We start from the raw sequence: 18,033 nt of genomic DNA, 5'->3' as shown, positions 1-18,033 counted from the left end.
TGTGTGTGTGTGTGTGTGTGTGTGTGTGTGTGTGTGTGTGTGTGTGTGTGTGTGAAGGTAAGCTACCATGCAGTCGTTTCAGCAAGGTCAAGTCTTCCTGGCCTCTGATTCAGCTTTGGTTCCAGGTCTGCTGCACTGGAGCAAAACTCCCCACCTGTGTTTGCCATCTCTGTCAGGACAGAATGTGCCACCACACCCATTGTTTCTTTGGGTCAGTTTGGGTTTGTATATTTGTTCTTCTCTCTCTGGGCCACGGGAGGCCTGTCTGCTTGAGGGTACATGGAGAAAAATTAACCAGAACCACATGAGTAAAGTTAAGAGACCAACAGGAAGAAACAGAAAGTTGCAAACGACTTCGATTTCCAATCTGTGTTTTTAGGATTCACCTCGGTGGATAAACACAGTGCTTACATCATCCACCCCAGTGTGACATCCCTGTTGCTGCCAAGGACAAAACTCTCCTTAGAAACAAACTAGGACATTTGGACAGAATAGAGCTAGACTGTTTGCTGATAAGGGTGTGTTGCCCAGATTTTACAATGCTGCTTTCCCCCACATTATCTTCAGCTGAAAAGGACAAAGGTGTGTGCAGATTCTTCAAAGCTCTTATTGTGGAGTTTGTCAAGGCCAGACTGGATCAGGGACATCAATAATGGCAGTGCTTTAAGCCAAAGACCAATCTTCTCATGAACTGGGACATAATGCAGTTGGCAAGCAATCAAATAGAAGACAAAGAGTGCTATAAACCATTTAGCCTCAAACGGTGTTTAACCTTCCCACAGACAGGATTAACATATGCAATTGAAAAAATAAATTGTTCAAACATTGTTGTCATGTCATATGTATCCTCATCATCATCTGAAACCACAGCTGTTCACTGTGTTAATAGATAGATGGGGCAGCGTCTTTATGTGATTAGCTTAATCACTATGAGAAGGAGTCAGACAGGCACACCAGGGTCAATTGTGACCCTGGCTGTGAAAATCCAGCTAAAGTCATTTTTGGTGATTTACTGTTTTCTACATAAAATCATCCTTCATAAAGTAAAGAACATTCTGTGAAAATTTAACCTTGATATCTTAAATATTGACTGAGTAAGACCATGTCAAAGATTGAAATCATAGTGAAATTAATGGTTGAAACCAAACTTTGATGAGAAAACAAACTTTGTTATCTCATAATTAGATTTTGATATATATATATATATACCAAAAATGTTTTGTATTAGGTAAGCTGTAGCAGATCAATTTCCTTAATAGTAACGTTATATTGGGATTGATATTTTCTGTACATATAGCAAGCCCATTTCTGCTTAAGTTTAAATAATAAAAATATATATTTTAAAATAAGAAATACATCACATATTAAGATATAGGTAACAATTATGAGATTAAGTCACATGAGATATAAAGTCATATTGTGAGATAAACTGACATTTATGACATAAAAATCATAATTACAATAAATAAACTCATGTTTTGTGAAATAAATCGCATTTATGAAAAATACAGCCAAAACCAGATTTTTTTTAGTAAATAATCATAATACATTTAATTAATATGCGATCTGCGTGTTTTTTTATGGCAGTTACCAATGTTTGTGCTGTTCCGTTGTCATTAACGTTACGTCAATTTGTAGGCCACCCCAGCGGTTTTCAGAATAGTGTCTCTGATAACGTTTCCTGAAACAATGTTCACGCTGTGTTCTACAGTATGAATGATTATGAAAATAAATCCAACACCGCCATTCTGAAAAACCCATAGGAAATTCCCGAGGAAACCCGTGGCTCATAAACGCTGCGAAATATGTCACGGTACACTTTTAAAAGGCCCCGCTCACTCACCAGAATTCCTTTATTCCTGTAATAAGAGCTGAGCGGCTTTAGCGTCTTATTAATACAGTCTGACCCGCGCGCGGATGCATTTCACGCGCGTCCCGCCAACGGTGCTCAGATTTGCAAAACAAACCCGGTTTACTGAGTCACGTGACAGCTTTACGTTCGATTGTGACCTCTGGTAGAGGGTAAGATTTACAATAAAGCTTACAATAATTAGCAGAATATTAGGAAATATAGAAAGGTTTTACCTCATCAACGAACATGAAAATGGATATAGAGTGGGGAAATGTAAGGAAGTGACAAAGTTTGTTTACTGGAGACATCTGAGTTGTTCCATAATAGTCTGACTTTATAAAGAATCACATACAGGTCCATAACCACCATAAACACTGACTTAAGAAAGTGCCCCTTAGAAAAATGAGTGGTTTCGTAATTGCTTGGGTCATTTGGATGAACCTAGGTGCTTATTAAATGAACACATTTAGTTATTCTGTCTTCACCATTGTTTCTTGCTGCATTGATGTTTTTTTAAATGTGCTAATCAAATCAAGTTCAATGAGTTATGCCTGTTTAGATTACAGACAAAAGATTTGAGTGTACACATTTCACACTCGTGCTAGCTCTTGTGTTTATGTCTTTACAGGCATGCAGCAGACTATCGTCTAGGGCCATGTTTGCAGGGATTAGTACTAATTCCCATTTCGCCTAGTGATCCTCTTCCAGTCAGTAATACACTCCCGAGGGTTTGGGCCTAATAATCACTTTTAGGACATGCTTGCTTTGCAAGATGGATGACGGATGAGTACTTACGTCTGGAAATGTGGTAAAACACAGACAGCCTCTCACCATTATGAAATGGTTCTCCACAGAAAGAAGCAATTGGCCTTTATTGAACTACATATGAAAAAATATAAGACACTTTTGTAATTAGTTTAACTTTAGCACTGTATGCCAAATTCACATACTATCCCCCGGTTTCACAGACAAGGCTTAAGCCTAGTCCTAGACTAAGATGTAAATCTGAGCTGTTTCAACTGAAAGAAACTTGCATTGACTGATCTTAAAATATATCAGTGCCTTTGTTTTGTCTCAAGATGCACACAAACAACTGCGCACATGGGCGCGCTCTCACACACACACACACACACACACACACACACAGGCAAACATACTTAATCTTTCTCACAACAGAATATAAAATTTTTTTCCAGTCCTCCTAGATTCCTTCATTTTCCAAAATCAAGTTCTGAAGTGTCCTTAGCAGGTCATTCTGGCCACTCCAAACTCCAAGGTGACCACACCGGGCTCATTCTTGGAGCCGAAGGATCCCATCAGCTCTCCGTAACTGTTCTCCGTGGCACTGCTGCCCTCTACAGTCCGTTCTCCGCCAGTGCTGGCTGGAGCATCTTCCCTGGCCTCCTCTCCGAACACTTCCTCGTCTTCCTCCTGCTGCACTTCCTTCCGACTGAGAAGAGGAGCTCCCAGGATAAGGGACTGAGGTCGGGGAGGGAGACTGCGCTCTCTTGGAGGTGTCTGGGGCTTTAGTGGAGATGTACTCACACCAAACTTCTGGAGCTTCTGTGGAAACACAAAGACACAGGAAAGCATGTGTCATTTCAGATGAATGAAGCAAATGGAGGCCATCAGTGGGTGCAATGAGGCCAATGAAAGATGCAAGAATACTTTATAGACCTGAAAACATGTTCATAACAAAAGCAAAATGAGTTGCTGACAAATGCACAGACAACTTCAATGATGTTCCTTTGGTTTTTAATGCCATTTGGGAAAAAAGTAAAAAATGTTTATAAAAAGATTCATAAAATTATAAATTATATATAATAATATAATAATTATATATATATATATATATATATATATATATGTGTGTGATTAAATATTATATTATTTGTATTATATATACTGTATGTCATGATAGTTACTAAATTATAATAATTGTTGTTGCTGCTTTAATAACTCATAATAATAAAATAAAAAGTGCCACATAGTAATTAATAATATTGTTATTAATATATACAATATCATTTCATTTGAAATTACAACATATAATAATAATTATAACGTTATCATTATTATTAGCATTATTAGTATTATTATTATGATGAACGGTGATTATTATGATGGCAGTGGTCAGGAAGGCATTGTTTCTATTAAAATTCTATTTTGAATAATCTCACTTTGTCAGACTGTAGAACACATTTAATTTGTGTAAACAATATTGAGGCTGTGAGGGAAGCAAGTCCATTCAATGTATTTTACGTTCCAAAAAATATCGCATGGACACAGAACTCCAGAAAGCATGGGCTGTCAATTTTACACATTCTATCTGATCACACTTAGCAAACTGTACTTCAGTCCTTCACAGCCTCATTTTGTTCTGACTAACGTCTTCTGATCCCTCAGGGGAAACTCAGTGGTATTGCAGCACACAAATCCATGACTAATTCTTTTTCATATATATGTGTATATATATATATATATATATATATATATAATTTCAGCTAGTTGCCAACACTAGTTTAACTTGATGTACTAAAATAACTGAAACTGAAATAAAAAATTATAAACACTATGTACAAATTTTTTAAAAAGCAAACTAATAAAAATGACAAAAACACAAAAACAAAATTATTAAAATCATTCAACAGAAAGCATAAGGACAAAAAACTAATTCAAAATAATAATAATAACTATATTCAAGCGTCAAGCGATTAGTCAACAGAAGAGACAGACGGTTGCACCTGTTTTCACTTTAGTATCCCCAGTAAAACTACTGTTTAACATAATCAGCCTCTGTGTTGACAAGCCATTACCTGTTTACCATTCTGCTCCGTTTATCTAATACCGCACAGAAGAAACAACTAACGCCCATTACTGTGTTAACAGACATCTGCACATAAAATAGTTTTAATGAAACCTAAAGATAAAGAAAGGGTCTACATACTTCATTTAAATCACTGGCTTTCTATTCTTATTAATATAGATGGATTAAACCATTCTTACCTTCTTCTCTTGGTAGAAGTATGTAAGAACAGGAAATCGGCCTTTGCTTCTGAACTTGGAGCTTCCAACTATGATGGGTTTACTGGCCGTAATGGGTACGTATAAGTCTCTTGGATATGTCTTACACACCTAAGCACACAATTTAAAGTCAGACACATTAAAAATACACTAAAGAAAACAATAACTGCCGTAAAGAAAAAAACAACACATTACCGCAGTATAAAAACATGCAGTACCAGTAAAAATCATGGAAACACACCACTGAATTTATGTTTTTTGTGAGCTACACACACACACATATAAAATAGTATTAAGTAACTTATATTAAATGTATTTATTTCAGTTCGTTTTTTTTTTCAATTAACATTTCAAAATGTCAGTGAATTTTTCTCAATTTATTTAAAGATTTTTAAATCTATTTTGTTTTTTTGTTTTTTAGATCTGTCAACTAATACTTATATTTTATTTTACTTTATTTCAGCTTAATCTTAATTAAAGAAAACAATTTATATACTTCCATACTTAATAATTTTAGTTAATAATATCAACACTGCCTCAAAACTGTTAAAAGCATTACAGGATGCATCTCATGAAAGGGTGACTACTTTGAAGAATCTAAAGTATGAAATTGAAAATATTTTAATGGAAGTACAGGCAGGGAGCGAAAGAAAAATATATAAGAATATATAAGAACAGAATTCTTTTGGTATTATTTAAATATAGTATTATTATAGTATTATATATAGTATATAGTATATATTTTTTTTTATTGTAAAATGTAAAATATAAAATAAATCTAAACTTTGAGAACCACTGGTTAAGTCTGTCAGACATGCTGTACTGATTTCCAATTTTGTTGTTTTTGCATGTTTGTAGGGAGTCTTACCACCTCGACCGCTGCTTCTACTGGATTCAGCCTGGGCTTCGGAAAGCCAGCAGCCTCCGCTACACCTTTCTCACTGACAACCACCACCTCTGCAGCTACAGGCACAGGCCTGACTCTGGGATCCGTCCTGACCTCCATAGCCCCTCAGACCAGCTCCACCGGCTTCTCCCTCAACTTAGGAGGAGCTGCCACCACTTCCTCTGCTCCTGCCGCGGGTTTTTCCTTTGGTTCCAGTCTCTTTTCGAACCCCTCCTTGACAGGTCAGTCTTTTTTTTCCACTGTAATCAAGTTACATTCGGGATGTGGACAACTTTCAGTAAGTGTGCCACTTTTTTTTTTTTCTAGTTGCTTATAGTTGATTTAGTGCTTAATATGTGTTTTTCCACAGGAAGTTTGTCAAGGAACAGAAGCAAGTCCAGGAAGAGATCAGCAGGATGTCTTCTAAAGCCATTCTCAAAGCGCAAGAGGACATCCAGACGCTCAGACAGCTCCTGTCCATCTGTGCCAGTGGGCTGCAGAGAAATTCACTCTCCATAGACAAACTGAAGTTGGAAACCTCTCAGGTTGGACAAGAATGTCCTTCAAACAAATCGCAAACAGTTCAACTGAGCATTGTTCAATCTTGTAATCCATTTTTTTTCTTAATGCAGGAATTGAAGAATGCTGATATCGCACTTCGCACCCAGAAGACCCCTCCTGGACTCCAACATGAGAACACAGCGCCTTCCGAGTGAGTGAATCTTTGCAGTTCTACTCGTAAAGTCCAACGATAAGCAGTAAAATTAGCTTACTTTTAATTGTTGTCCGCCAATGTGCTGTCCATGTCTCACTCCAGTTATTTCCGGGCTCTGGTGGAGCAATTTGAGGTGCAGTTACAGCAGTACCGTCAGCAGATTGAAGAACTGGAGAATCATCTGACCACTCAGAGCAGCGGCTACCACATCACCCCTCAAGGTTTTAATCTACTTTATGCTCTCTGTCAAAAGCACAGCCGTGATTCATATGATAGAAAGATAGCTCGGGTATCGTCTTGACTGTATTATGTCATCTATCATGTAGATTTTTCCCTGGCCATGCAGAAACTCTACCAGACGTTTGTTGCACTTGCTGCACAGTTGCAGGGAGTTCATGAGAATGTTAAGGTAAGTTCTGAAAATGTCTTAAATGGACCATATTTAATATTTTTATTTTAAATGTATTATATATACGCATTAATGCATCAATACATCAGTATTATAGAAAAAATTATATTTTGTATATTTTATTATGCACATTTTTGACGGTATGATAACCTTAAGCAAAAATTTCACGGTATCACGGTATTGTCCTTACAGCTCTATAATGTGTTATTTTTAAATGACTGGGCAAAAATAAAAAACAACATACAGAATATTAGGAACAGTAGAATTTGTTAATTTTTTTTTCTTTGATTTTCTTCCTAAAAAGAAGAAAAATAAAGACTGACATCTTTATTTAACCTAAAAATAACTCTATTCATCAATTTGTCTCCTCCGCATCACCCTGGTGCCATTTTGGAGAGTATCCACTGGACGTAAACAACGTATGCTGTTCTGTGTCAGCTGCGTCACGCCGGATACACTGTTTCCGTTCAGATCAAATCGCAATGTAGGAATCAGATCCGGTGGGACGCAGCTGACACAGAACAGCATACGAACGTTTACGTCCAGTGGATATTCTACAAAATGGCACCAGGGTGATGCAGAGGAGACGAGTTGTTGAATAAAGTCGTTATTTTAATTTTTTTTCTTTTGCGCACAAAAAGTATTCTCGTAGCTTCGTATAATTGCGGAAGAACCACTGATGTCACATGGATTATTTTACAGATCTCCTTGCTACGTTTCTGGACTTGGGAACATTTCATTTGCGTTGCTGTCTATGCAGGGTCAGACAGCTCTCAGATTCCATCAAAAATATCTTCATTTGTGTTCCGAAGATGAACGAAGGTCTTACGGGTTTGAAACGACATGAGGGTGAGTAATTAATGACAGAATTTTCCTTTTTGGGTGAACTAACCCTTCAAGAAACATTTCTTATTTTGAAAATGGTTTTGGGTTTTAGTGGACACTTTTTTTTTGTTTTGTTTTTTTGTTTTTTAGGCTTCATTTATGAATAGAAAATTTACAACAGTTTATGTAGAACTAATCTTTTGTTACAGTATATATTTCTTTACTGTCTCTATAGATTAATTCTTAATTAGTCCTTGCTAAACTCAAATGTTAATTTCTTTAATAAAAAAACCTTTCTGACCCCAAACTTTTATCGGTAGTGGATATGTATTCTTTGTAATAACATGCACTAATAAAGCAAGCCCAATAAATTCTTAATACATTAAGATTTCATGATTAAATTAAAGCAGAATCATTGTATTTGAAAAGTCTCTTCTCTCTCGTTCTTTGTAGACTCTCAAACATCAGTATCTGGGCTACAGACGAGCCTTCCTTGACGACTCCACTGACATATTTGAGTCAAAACGTGTTGCTGGCAAGAAATGGCAGAGTTCTCCGCATGTCACCACAGGCCCCGCCCCCTTCGGCAGCATTCCCAACGCAGCAGCTGTTGCAATGGCTGCCACTCTCACTCAGCAGCAGCAGCCGGCTCCAGGTCTGACCGCCTTCAAGTTCTAGACCTCTTGACCTCTAGACTGCTAGTATGATGAGGGGAGGGATGAATAGAAGGAAAGAGGGAGGGGGGAATGACAGAGATGGGCAGATAGAGCAAACAAATTCGAGAATAAATCCTAAAATCAGTCAGTGCCATCATGTCTGTTTTTTTTTTTTTTACTTGTCTCTTTTGGAGATATGGAGCAACAGGGTTCTTTTAACATACATCATGTGATTCTATGTGTGCCAACTAGTGCTGTGAGATTTTAGATGCTGATTGTCTTGCCCAACTTCTGTTTTCTTTTTTCTCTTTTCCTCGCTCAAGAAAAAACACAAGATGTAAAGCAAGAGCATTAAATGCTATTTTAATGTTTAATAAGTTAAATGGGAACATTCCAAACCCAATCAAGGTTTAGAAAGGAGTTTGTTATTTTGAGGTGATCTGATTTAGGGGTGACACGTTTTCTATTTTGAGTGGCACAGAAGGTCGTAGGATTTGATCAACAGCACTAATGTAGCCGTCACTATACAAAGTAGCCAAACACAGTAGACTCACTACACACAGAATGAAATGTTCACACTTATTTCCATTTAATGTTCCCATAATCAACTAAACCCATATTCCTTCATAGTGGATATGAAAGTTGATATTTTGAAGTGCCAACAAACACTTTCAGTACGACCACTGTGGCTGAAGCTTTTTGAGCAATATGTTTGTTTTCGATGGGAATAGACAGAAAAAAGCAGAGTAATTTAGTAAAACATGCTTTGCAGGAAAGAGATTGCCGTACCTCAAGATAGGAACACATTTGGTTCTTTCCATGTTTTTCTCAGTTGGTGGCACCATACTGCTAACAAGCATTTTGATAGCTGCATACTAAACAAATTCAGTTGCTGTTAAATCATTTTCATAATCACTTGTTTTAAAAGTATAAAACTTTTTTGCATGAGTGTCCGTTCATCTGAGATCAGTTGTAATATTTTGATCTATCAGAAGTTCAGAACCGCATGTATATCAGTTGTTTAGGTTGTCTCTTGGTAGTTTTGCCAAGTATTTTGATATTTTCAGCATTTTGTCTTGCATCAAAACCATGCTTGTTTGGTTTAGTTATGGAAAGACCGTTTTATTCCAAAATACATACTTTTTGTGGTCGTGGTGATTTGAATTAACCAGATTTCCATGGGGTTTGCATATGCATGTGTAGAAGGGAGTGTGTAAGCTACTGATTCTGAGGTGCATTAAGGTCATTTACTGTATTTCATTGGATAGCTCAGTGAATATGATACAATTTCTGTGTGTTTTTTTGTTCTCGATTAAAGGTTTCTTTGCTTTGGTGACACCCTCCGACCGTCTGTAACCATGGTTGCATTTGTGGTTTCCATGGATATTTCCTGGCAATAATAGCAGCAGGTCGGAGGTGTGAGAGATGGTGTTAGATGTTCCACTTCTATGGCACAGAATTGATTTACACTTGTCTTATTCTGGGTTCTCAGTCTACAGAGTAGGATCAAATTACAGACATTTTTGATTTGTGATTTTACTGGAAATAAGTCAACAAAAGGGCTGTATCAGTGTGATCCATAAGCCAAAATCATTTTGATTGAAAACTTGACTGTTCGTCATTCACATTTCGTTGTTTTCCCCAGTTAATAGTTTTTATTATCAGTATTATAATATTTTTTTGGAAATGGACTATGCCTTTGTGCCTAAGAAAGTCTAGGCTGTTGTGGGTGCTTTTGCATATTAAATTAACTGTAAATATGTAGTGCGCTAAACCAACGGCATGGCTTAATATGTTGCACAGTATTTGAATGTATAAACACGCAAGTTGTGAGATACAATTGCTGGCATTTCCTTATAGAACCAGCCCAACCACAACACACTGCAGTAAAGTCTGTTAATGATGAAAATCCTAGAAAATCCAGACATTAGTTATTCATTTTTTTACTTTAAGGGCTACAGTGTTCAAGCCTTCAGTTTGAGTGAACATGCTGCTTTATGGAACTGTTGAGGGTCCGTGGTGAAGGATTGTGCCAAATTTCAGTATTCAGAAGTGCAGTTTTTGTGATTCTTGGCCTTTTGGTGGCCCAGAGCTGCTATTTCATGCTTAGATCCGTCTTTCTCAATCTCTACCATAGCTGTCATAACTCAAAATTTTGAGTGATAGTGGAGAGGGTAATTCCTTTTCAGACACCTTTTCAAAAAACTTTTCTCGCAAAAGATGAAAGCAACACATCTTCTGCTTTGTGGGAAAGCTATGAATCAGACCGTCAGTGAACTTCCACTATGGGCCATTGCCAATCTCAGATCTTACAGGCGTTCTTTTGCTTTTATTTGCCAATCTACTATACAAACGAATTATCTTAATGTATGTCATGTTTTTAAAAAACGCTTTTAGGAAGTTGTGGCTTTTGTGTGTTGGTACTTTATCAAAGCTCTTACACAGGATGTCTGTTTATAGACATGTCTGGTTCTTGGTATACGTTTCCATTCCTTGGAACACATATGGGGCTTATTATTTTGGTTGTTTACAAATAGTAACATAGTGAATTCTATAATCTAACTTATAAATCGATTGTTTTTTAAATTATTATTATTATTAATTTTTTTGTTTAGATGATGCTTGTTGATGCATTTGAAATGGTGTGCCTTTTGAATTAGATACAACATTAGTCTTAACCCTTGTTTGAAATGCATTTTTGGCGCATTTTAATCATTTTAAACAGTGTTAATGCCATAGCTACTACTAGGAATCATTTGTCCTCAATTGTTTGTCATGTTTAATGTAATTTGAATTGACAATAAATCAGTTTTTTAAAGAAAAGTCCTTGTCTTTGTTTCTTTTTGACTGATAAATCATTGATTTTTCTCAATGAATTGGATTAAAAGACTGCATTTGAGATGCTGGTTTATCACATCTCTAAATTAATAATCTAATCAAATTTAAACCAGCTAAAAGGAAACGAGACAGGAGCATAATATAGCAATTAGGGATATGCCAGTATCAAATTCTCATGTTGCGATTAATTTGCGCTTTCATCCAGAGCGTCTCTCACATGTTCCGCCATGTGCTTCTCGTCCGCGCTTGTTTATGTCAGAGTGCGCACGCGTTTTTCACGCAGCATACAGCGGTGTTGTGCATTTTGACCAGTTGATGGGAAAAGTATTCTTAAAATGCATTCAAAATTCTGAATAACTTGTAATATATAATTATTCACGGTATTTAGAAGAGCCCACGATAACAATATTGTGCATATTCATTACCGTGATATATCGCATTACCGAATACCGGCACAAGTCTAATAGCAATGCATTAAGTAACAGCAGGTCTGCAGATGTCGTTTAGGAAATAAGTAACTTTTGTCATATTAAGTGACTTAGAAAATCCATCAAAATAAGATTGTATGGATCCAAGGTAAGTAACAAGAAGCAGATTAGTACAATAAATAGAAAAAAGTCTATTTGCAGCCAATAGGGCCTATTATTTTGATGTTCTATTATATTGCATTTGCTCCAACATCATAATGAGCAGTGTTTTAGAGAATGCTGATATGGCTTTTATGTAGCTCTTGTGCCACTTACTTTCAATAAGGACAAAAGATGGTTTCAAAGCATGTGCTTCTCTCACTTGACTGTTTGGTCAAAATTTTTTAGTGTATGCATATTGATAATATGGATCTATATATGAGAGTGTGTGAGAGTAAGTTCCTCTGCTCTCTGTCTTTGTCTCAGGACCACAGGCACCCTTGGGGGCAAGTTTTGGCACTCCCTTTTCCTCTGGTATTGGCACTAGCATGGGCTCATCCAGCCTCGGAGGTACTTGCTGTGATAAACCTCTCCTCTCCTTTTCTATCTCTGCATTCTTAAGGCTTTCAGTCTCAATCTTAAAAAGACAGTTCATCCAAAAATTTAAAATCTATTTTTTTTCTTTAGTTTTGTAAAAAAAACAAAAATTTGTAGATATATCCATGAAGATCAACTGTTTATAGTGACCATAGCTTGTAAGCCCCATGAAATTAGTCTGTACATCTCATGTTCTCCAAGTCTTCTAAATCCATATTATGGTGGTTAGATGTATGAGAGAAAAAAATACTTTCTCCAAAAAACAAGTAATTACTGATAATCTTCCCCTATAGTGAGTGAAGCTTATTTCACCATGGAATGAAAATATTATAAAGGTAATTGACTTCCTCACAATTGCGAGTTTATATCTCCAAATCTGACATCTTGCAATTCTAACTTTTTTTAATAACTGGGAGATTGTCACAATTCAAACATTTTTTTAAATTGCAAATTTATATCTTGATTTGGACTTTCTTCTCAGAATTGAGAGTTAACCTTGCAATTCTGATTATTTTCTTAGAATTGAGTTTGTATTGAGAATTGAATTCTGAGTTTTTTCCTCACATTTCTGAGGGAAAAAGTGTGAGATGAAAAGTTAAAATTACATTTTTTAATTCCGTGGTGGAAATAATTTTCCATAGCAAACTCGAGGCTCTTCGAACAGATTCAGTGACTTAAGAAAAAGATCAGTCTTAATTCATAGATCTTTGGATCCAGCTCCTTTTAAGTGAAACATGTCCAGTTCGCAATTTGTATTCATTGATTAATTCACAAATGAGAGGAAAATTATCTTAAATGTTGGTCTTTTCCTCACATAAAAACTATCGTTTGGATTCAGAAGATGCTTAAAATAATGTGGAAGTCATTTGAACCACTTGTATTGTGCTTTTTGGTGGGTCTATAAAATAGTTGTTTTGCAAAAATACAGAAAATAAATAATACAAGATATGGTATGATGGCAAATTCCTGTAGATCTAAGATTTGGCACTCTTGTTTTAAAAACAAACAAGAATCTTTTTTATTGTTTAGGTTGTATATAGAACTTGTATTTTTCACATTTCCCTAACCATATTTTTCCTTCATCAGTTTTTCCTAGTTAATCTCAAATATAACTCATCATTCATTCCTGTCCCGCATCTCTCCGCCCTGTGACTGAGAGTTTATCTCTGGAAAGTATGTAGTCGCAACACCTAAATGCCCCCCATCTGTCTCGGCAGCATTTGGTAGCGGCCCTGGGTTTGGGGGCGTGGCAACAGGAGGTTTGTCGTTCGGGTTTTCCTCTAGCAAGCCATCTGGAGGGAGCCTGAGTGCAGGTGTGTTCGTTAGCACCCTCCTCCATCTTACCCACTTTTGTCAACGCAAACAATTACTAACAGCTCCCCCCTTAATTATAATCATCCTTTCCCCCAGAATGCATCAACATCATGCTGCTTAAGGGCAAGTGCTGCATATCAGAGAGTTTGAAATGTAAAATTTGAATGGTTTATTTGTTTATTGACATGCTTAAGTGCTTGTTGGGTGCAGTAAAGGTTGAGAAAACTTAAAATATTTACTGCTCACATTTTAAAATCTTTGTTTCTCAGGATTTGGAACATCTAACACCTCTGGCTTCAACTTCAGTAACCCCGGCATCAATGCATCAGCTGGATTGACCTTTGGTGTTTCCAACACACAAACTCCTGGATTTGGGACAGGAGGGCCACTGCTACAGCTCAAAAAGCCACCAGCAGGAAATAAGAGGGGCAAGAGATAAAACAGCAAGTCTATACAGGGGTAAAGGGAAATGCCACGAGGTAAAGATGATGTGTATCTCAGATCTTTATTTTTATATACAGTGGGTACGGAAAGTATTCAGACCCCCTTAAATTTTTCACTCTTTGTTATATTGCAGCCATTTGCTAAAATCATTTAAGTTAATTTTTTTTCCTCATTAATGTACACACAGCACCCCATATTGACAGAAAAACACAGAATCGTTGACATTTTTGCAGATTTATTAAAAAAGAAAAACTGAAATATCACATGGTCCTAAGTATTCAGACCCTTTGCTCAGTATTTAGTAGAAGCACCCTTTTGATCTAATACAGCCATGAGTCTTTTTGGTATATATATATATATATATATATATGTATATATGTGTGTGTGTGTGTGTGTGTGTGTGTGTGTGTGTGTGTGTGTATTTGTACATATATATTTTCTCTGTTGGATGCCCTTGAAGGATTCTTGAGATTCTGTTCGGTTCTCCCTTTTACCTTTGTGACTATGCTGTGTTTGTTGCCCGAATTGCGTAAGATCTAATGGAGCATATTTTGTGATGCACAGAATACCTGTGAAGGGATTTCAATGTAAATGCTCTCGATAATGAAGATACTCATAAACTAAGTTTACCTGTGTCTTAGTGGCTTTATTTTAAACCACATGTTCTGTGATTGTAAATGTGTCATCCCATCCCATTACCATGACCTATGTTTATTGTTTTTCTGGTTACTTGTACCAAATAGATGTCAACCTGTAAAAGAATGTTCAGCTTGTATACTCATTTTTGTTTCTGTCTCCTTTTGTTACCAAATAGTGAAAACAATTTCTATACTTAAGCAGACTTTGTGCAAACAAGTATTTTTCGACTTGAAAGAAGTTTATTAAAAGAAGCAGCAATGATAATATCTTGAGTCAATTTTATTTGTTTTTGTTTTTTACTGAAATAATATTGTATGTATTAGGAGTACGACAGATGCAGTTCATATTTATTATTAAAACATTTATTATATAGTGTATTATTATAAATAATTTAAGTAACTTACATGTGTAATACTATTTAAAACACCGAAATAAGTAGTAACGCAAACTAACCCTATCTGTGGTAGACTGGCGCGAAATTAAGAATCCTACTATGAAAACAAATCATTTATTTAGTTTTTCCGACGTTCAGGCGAGTAACCTAATAAATGTTAGCTTGCGCGCCGTTGATTCGCCAGTAGACTGGCGCCCGCTTAGCAACGTCTACTTTTCAGCCAATCATGCAAGTCTACTGGGTAAACGTCCTGCAACGTCATGAATATTCATAAGCAGCCCTTCACCGTAGAACAGCGAATTGGAGGCGGGGTAAAGGCAGAGCCGAACCGGCGGGGTTGGTGGGGCACGGATGGACAGATCATATCCCTCTTTTCCCGTCTTTTGTAGTCAAGAAGGAGAAAAATGGCGCCTACACATGTACTGAGATGCTGCCAGAGGGGTCTGGCGTGGATACCGGTGATATTTATTGCCTTAGTGGTGTGCTGGTCGTATTATGCGTACGTGGTGGAGCTGTGTCTGTGTAAGTACGCTTTATTATTCATATCTGAGGGGCACGCGCCTGCCGGAAGTCGCTTAACTGAAACATCAATGAATGGTTTGTTTACATGAGCTGGCTAATTAGCGTACTGATTTTAAAATGGAAGCAAAACAACAAGGATTATGGTTTTGGAGCATATGTTGTGTTTTACACCGTATTCAAGATCAGGAAGTCTTTATAAGCTGGGTGGTGACAACTGTATTCGTTTATTTTGCAGTTAATCATTTTAATGTAAATTAATATTTATATTTAGTCATGCAACATTATATTATTATAAAATAATAGTTACAGTGTTACAGTAGGAACCCTGTGAAACGTTTAGTGACGCGTCCAGGTTCTTCCTCTTTAGAAATCAGATTTGTTGAAAATGTATATTTTCAGTATGGAAAATATGCTTGTTATAAGTTTATAAGCAAACATGTTAACAAAGTCAAGCCTCAAGTCTTCTGTCACATGTCCAAGTAAAGTGTATTTCATATTTCAGCTTTGTTCATAGAAGCAGAAGTGTGATAAAGCAGATGTGCAATGAGTCATATCTGCTAAACAGTTTCTTTTCTCTTTCTGTTTTATATTCTCTGCAGTTACTATTCCCAGCACTCTTGAAAAGGGTGAGTAAACCTTCACTTTTTTTAAAGAAAAAAAGCCAAGTTAAGGATAATGTACAGTCATGATGTTGCATCACCTTTAAGGTGTTTATATGCTGACTGTATATAATCCAGTTTCTTCCTCATTAATTTACAATATATATATATATATATTGCACACACATTTATGCATTTGCATTTTGCCAGACACTTTTATCGAAAACAGTTTACACAGTTTATTCTAGGTACACATTAAATAAATTAATTTAAATTTAAAACATTTTAAATAAATAAATGCATAGAAAATATTGATTTGAGTTATATAATAAAAATAATGCATGGAATGATACAGGAGACATAAATTGGGACAACGGTTTTGACCAATGACCAACTGGCCAATCAGAATCAATTATTTAAAAGACCCTTGTAAAAATCTTCTTAAATTCACAAACCAAATAACTGTTCAATATATTATACCAAGGAAAATAATTTATTTCAAGAGTTAAAGATATTTGTATATATGTTTAGAAAGGGACAGAGTCTCATTGGCATAGTTGTCAGGCTATTATGGGTTTATTTGGTCCGTGCTTGTGCTGACTTCGGCCTTCCAGCACAGTCAGACTGCATCAGCAATCACAAACGTGACTGATTTATACTCGGACTGTTTCTGGCAGGCTTTTCTCTGTGGGCTTATGCAGTCTTGTTGTTAATGACTGTACTCTCTCTGTTCCATGCAGTTGTCTACCTGGCTGTGTTTCATGTGTCGTTCATCATGTTTGTGTGGTCGTACTGGAAAACCATCTTTACAAGACCAAGCACCCCTTCCAAAGAGGTACAGCAGGTATAAAACAAACAGTTTTATTTGTTTTGTACGTGCAGCCCATGGTAACATGCCACACAGGTGATATGCATATTAACATGTTAATTCAGGCATTATGAATAAATGCACACAATATTTATTTGTTTCCATGTAGTGAGTGTTTTATACGTATCATTTTATGCATTATTGTTGTTAAAATGGAACATGCTGCTGCTTTGTCACACAGTGAGCTGATTGCGTTGTATTGTGTGTCAGTTCTGTCTACCCAAATCTGAGAAAGAACAGTATGAGAAGGAACAGCGTCCAGAAACTCAGCAGGAGATCCTGAAGAGAGTGGCCACCAGTCTGCCCCTCTACACCCGCACCGGGGCAGGAGGTTAGAGACTCTCTCAAACACATGAAATAAGATGTAATAAGAAATTACCCACAAGATTGTACCTCAAGGGCCTGAGCACCAGATTCAAGCAGACACAATTTTAGCCATTTTATTGAGTGAGATGTGTTTTAAACTTTAAAGGGGTGCTATTATGCTTTTTCAACTTTAGTTAGTCTGTAATGTTGCTGTTTGAGCATAAAAAAGATCTGCAAAGTTACAAAGCTCAAAGTCCAATTCAAAAGGAGATATTTTATTTAACAGAAATCACTTTTCAAAAACTACAACGAACGACTCGTTTGGACTACAACGCATATTTTGCGAATGGGATGAGACCTGGTTGAGCTGCACTAGAGAAGGCAACGAGTGTTATCACTATGTCGGAGACACGCTAGCTTTCCCAATGCAGACAAACTTAGAGTGGTTACAATCATCCGGGTTTAAATTGCGCTCAAATTGATTTGATTTTGACGCAATATTTACACTGAAGCTCGCATGCGGCTAAAACGAGGCATTTGTTGCATCCAGTGGGGACATAATTATGGATTATAATGACTTATACTGTCTTTTTACACGCTTCTTAAACATGAAACCATGTCTGCATTTGTGATCTGAGAAATTACAAACTACAAACGCTACTCTACATGGCTCAAAACTCGTGTTTGAATCGTCAGTGGCAAATTCTTTAAATATAAAAAACGTACTTACAGTCTGTG

The 18,033-nt window shown here is 36.5% G+C and overlaps 1 protein-coding gene and 1 pseudogene across 1 annotated transcript; both read left to right on the top strand.

Moving 5' to 3' along the window:
- Positions 1-5,724: 5,724 nt before the first annotated feature.
- On the top strand, positions 5,725-14,066 carry LOC107656151 (nucleoporin p58/p45-like). Its single transcript, XM_016443873.1, has 10 exons — positions 5,725-6,004; positions 6,039-6,060; positions 6,133-6,307; positions 6,395-6,474; positions 6,580-6,698; positions 6,804-6,886; positions 8,165-8,366; positions 12,099-12,182; positions 13,427-13,522; positions 13,793-14,066. The coding sequence occupies exons 1-10, from the start codon at positions 5,725-5,727 to the stop codon at positions 13,960-13,962; spliced, it is 1,311 nt and encodes a 436-aa protein (XP_016299359.1). The 3' UTR covers positions 13,963-14,066.
- A 1,285-nt stretch (positions 14,067-15,351) lies between these two features.
- The window catches only part of LOC107656156 (probable palmitoyltransferase ZDHHC20), an 8,963-nt pseudogene continuing 6,281 nt past the window's right edge, over positions 15,352-18,033 (top strand).

Source organism: Sinocyclocheilus anshuiensis, unplaced genomic scaffold (assembly GCF_001515605.1).
Source record: "Sinocyclocheilus anshuiensis isolate Anshui unplaced genomic scaffold, SAMN03320099.WGS_v1.1 scaffold1851, whole genome shotgun sequence".
Lineage (NCBI taxonomy): Eukaryota > Metazoa > Chordata > Actinopteri > Cypriniformes > Cyprinidae > Sinocyclocheilus > Sinocyclocheilus anshuiensis.
The sequence above is the reverse complement of the archived record's forward strand: the minus strand, read 5'-3'. Positions and strand labels throughout refer to the sequence as shown.

Excerpts from the sequence above, each read along its gene's own strand:
- LOC107656151 (XM_016443873.1), top strand. The coding sequence starts at position 5,725 with ATGTTTGTAGGGAGTCTTACCACCTCGACCGCTGCTTCTACTGGATTC. Across the intron at positions 6,005-6,038 it reads TTCGAACCCCTCCTTGACAG|TTCGGGATGTGGACAACTTT; the intron begins GTCAGTCTTTTT and ends AATCAAGTTACA. Across the intron at positions 6,308-6,394 it reads TGAAGTTGGAAACCTCTCAG|GAATTGAAGAATGCTGATAT; the intron begins GTTGGACAAGAA and ends TTCTTAATGCAG.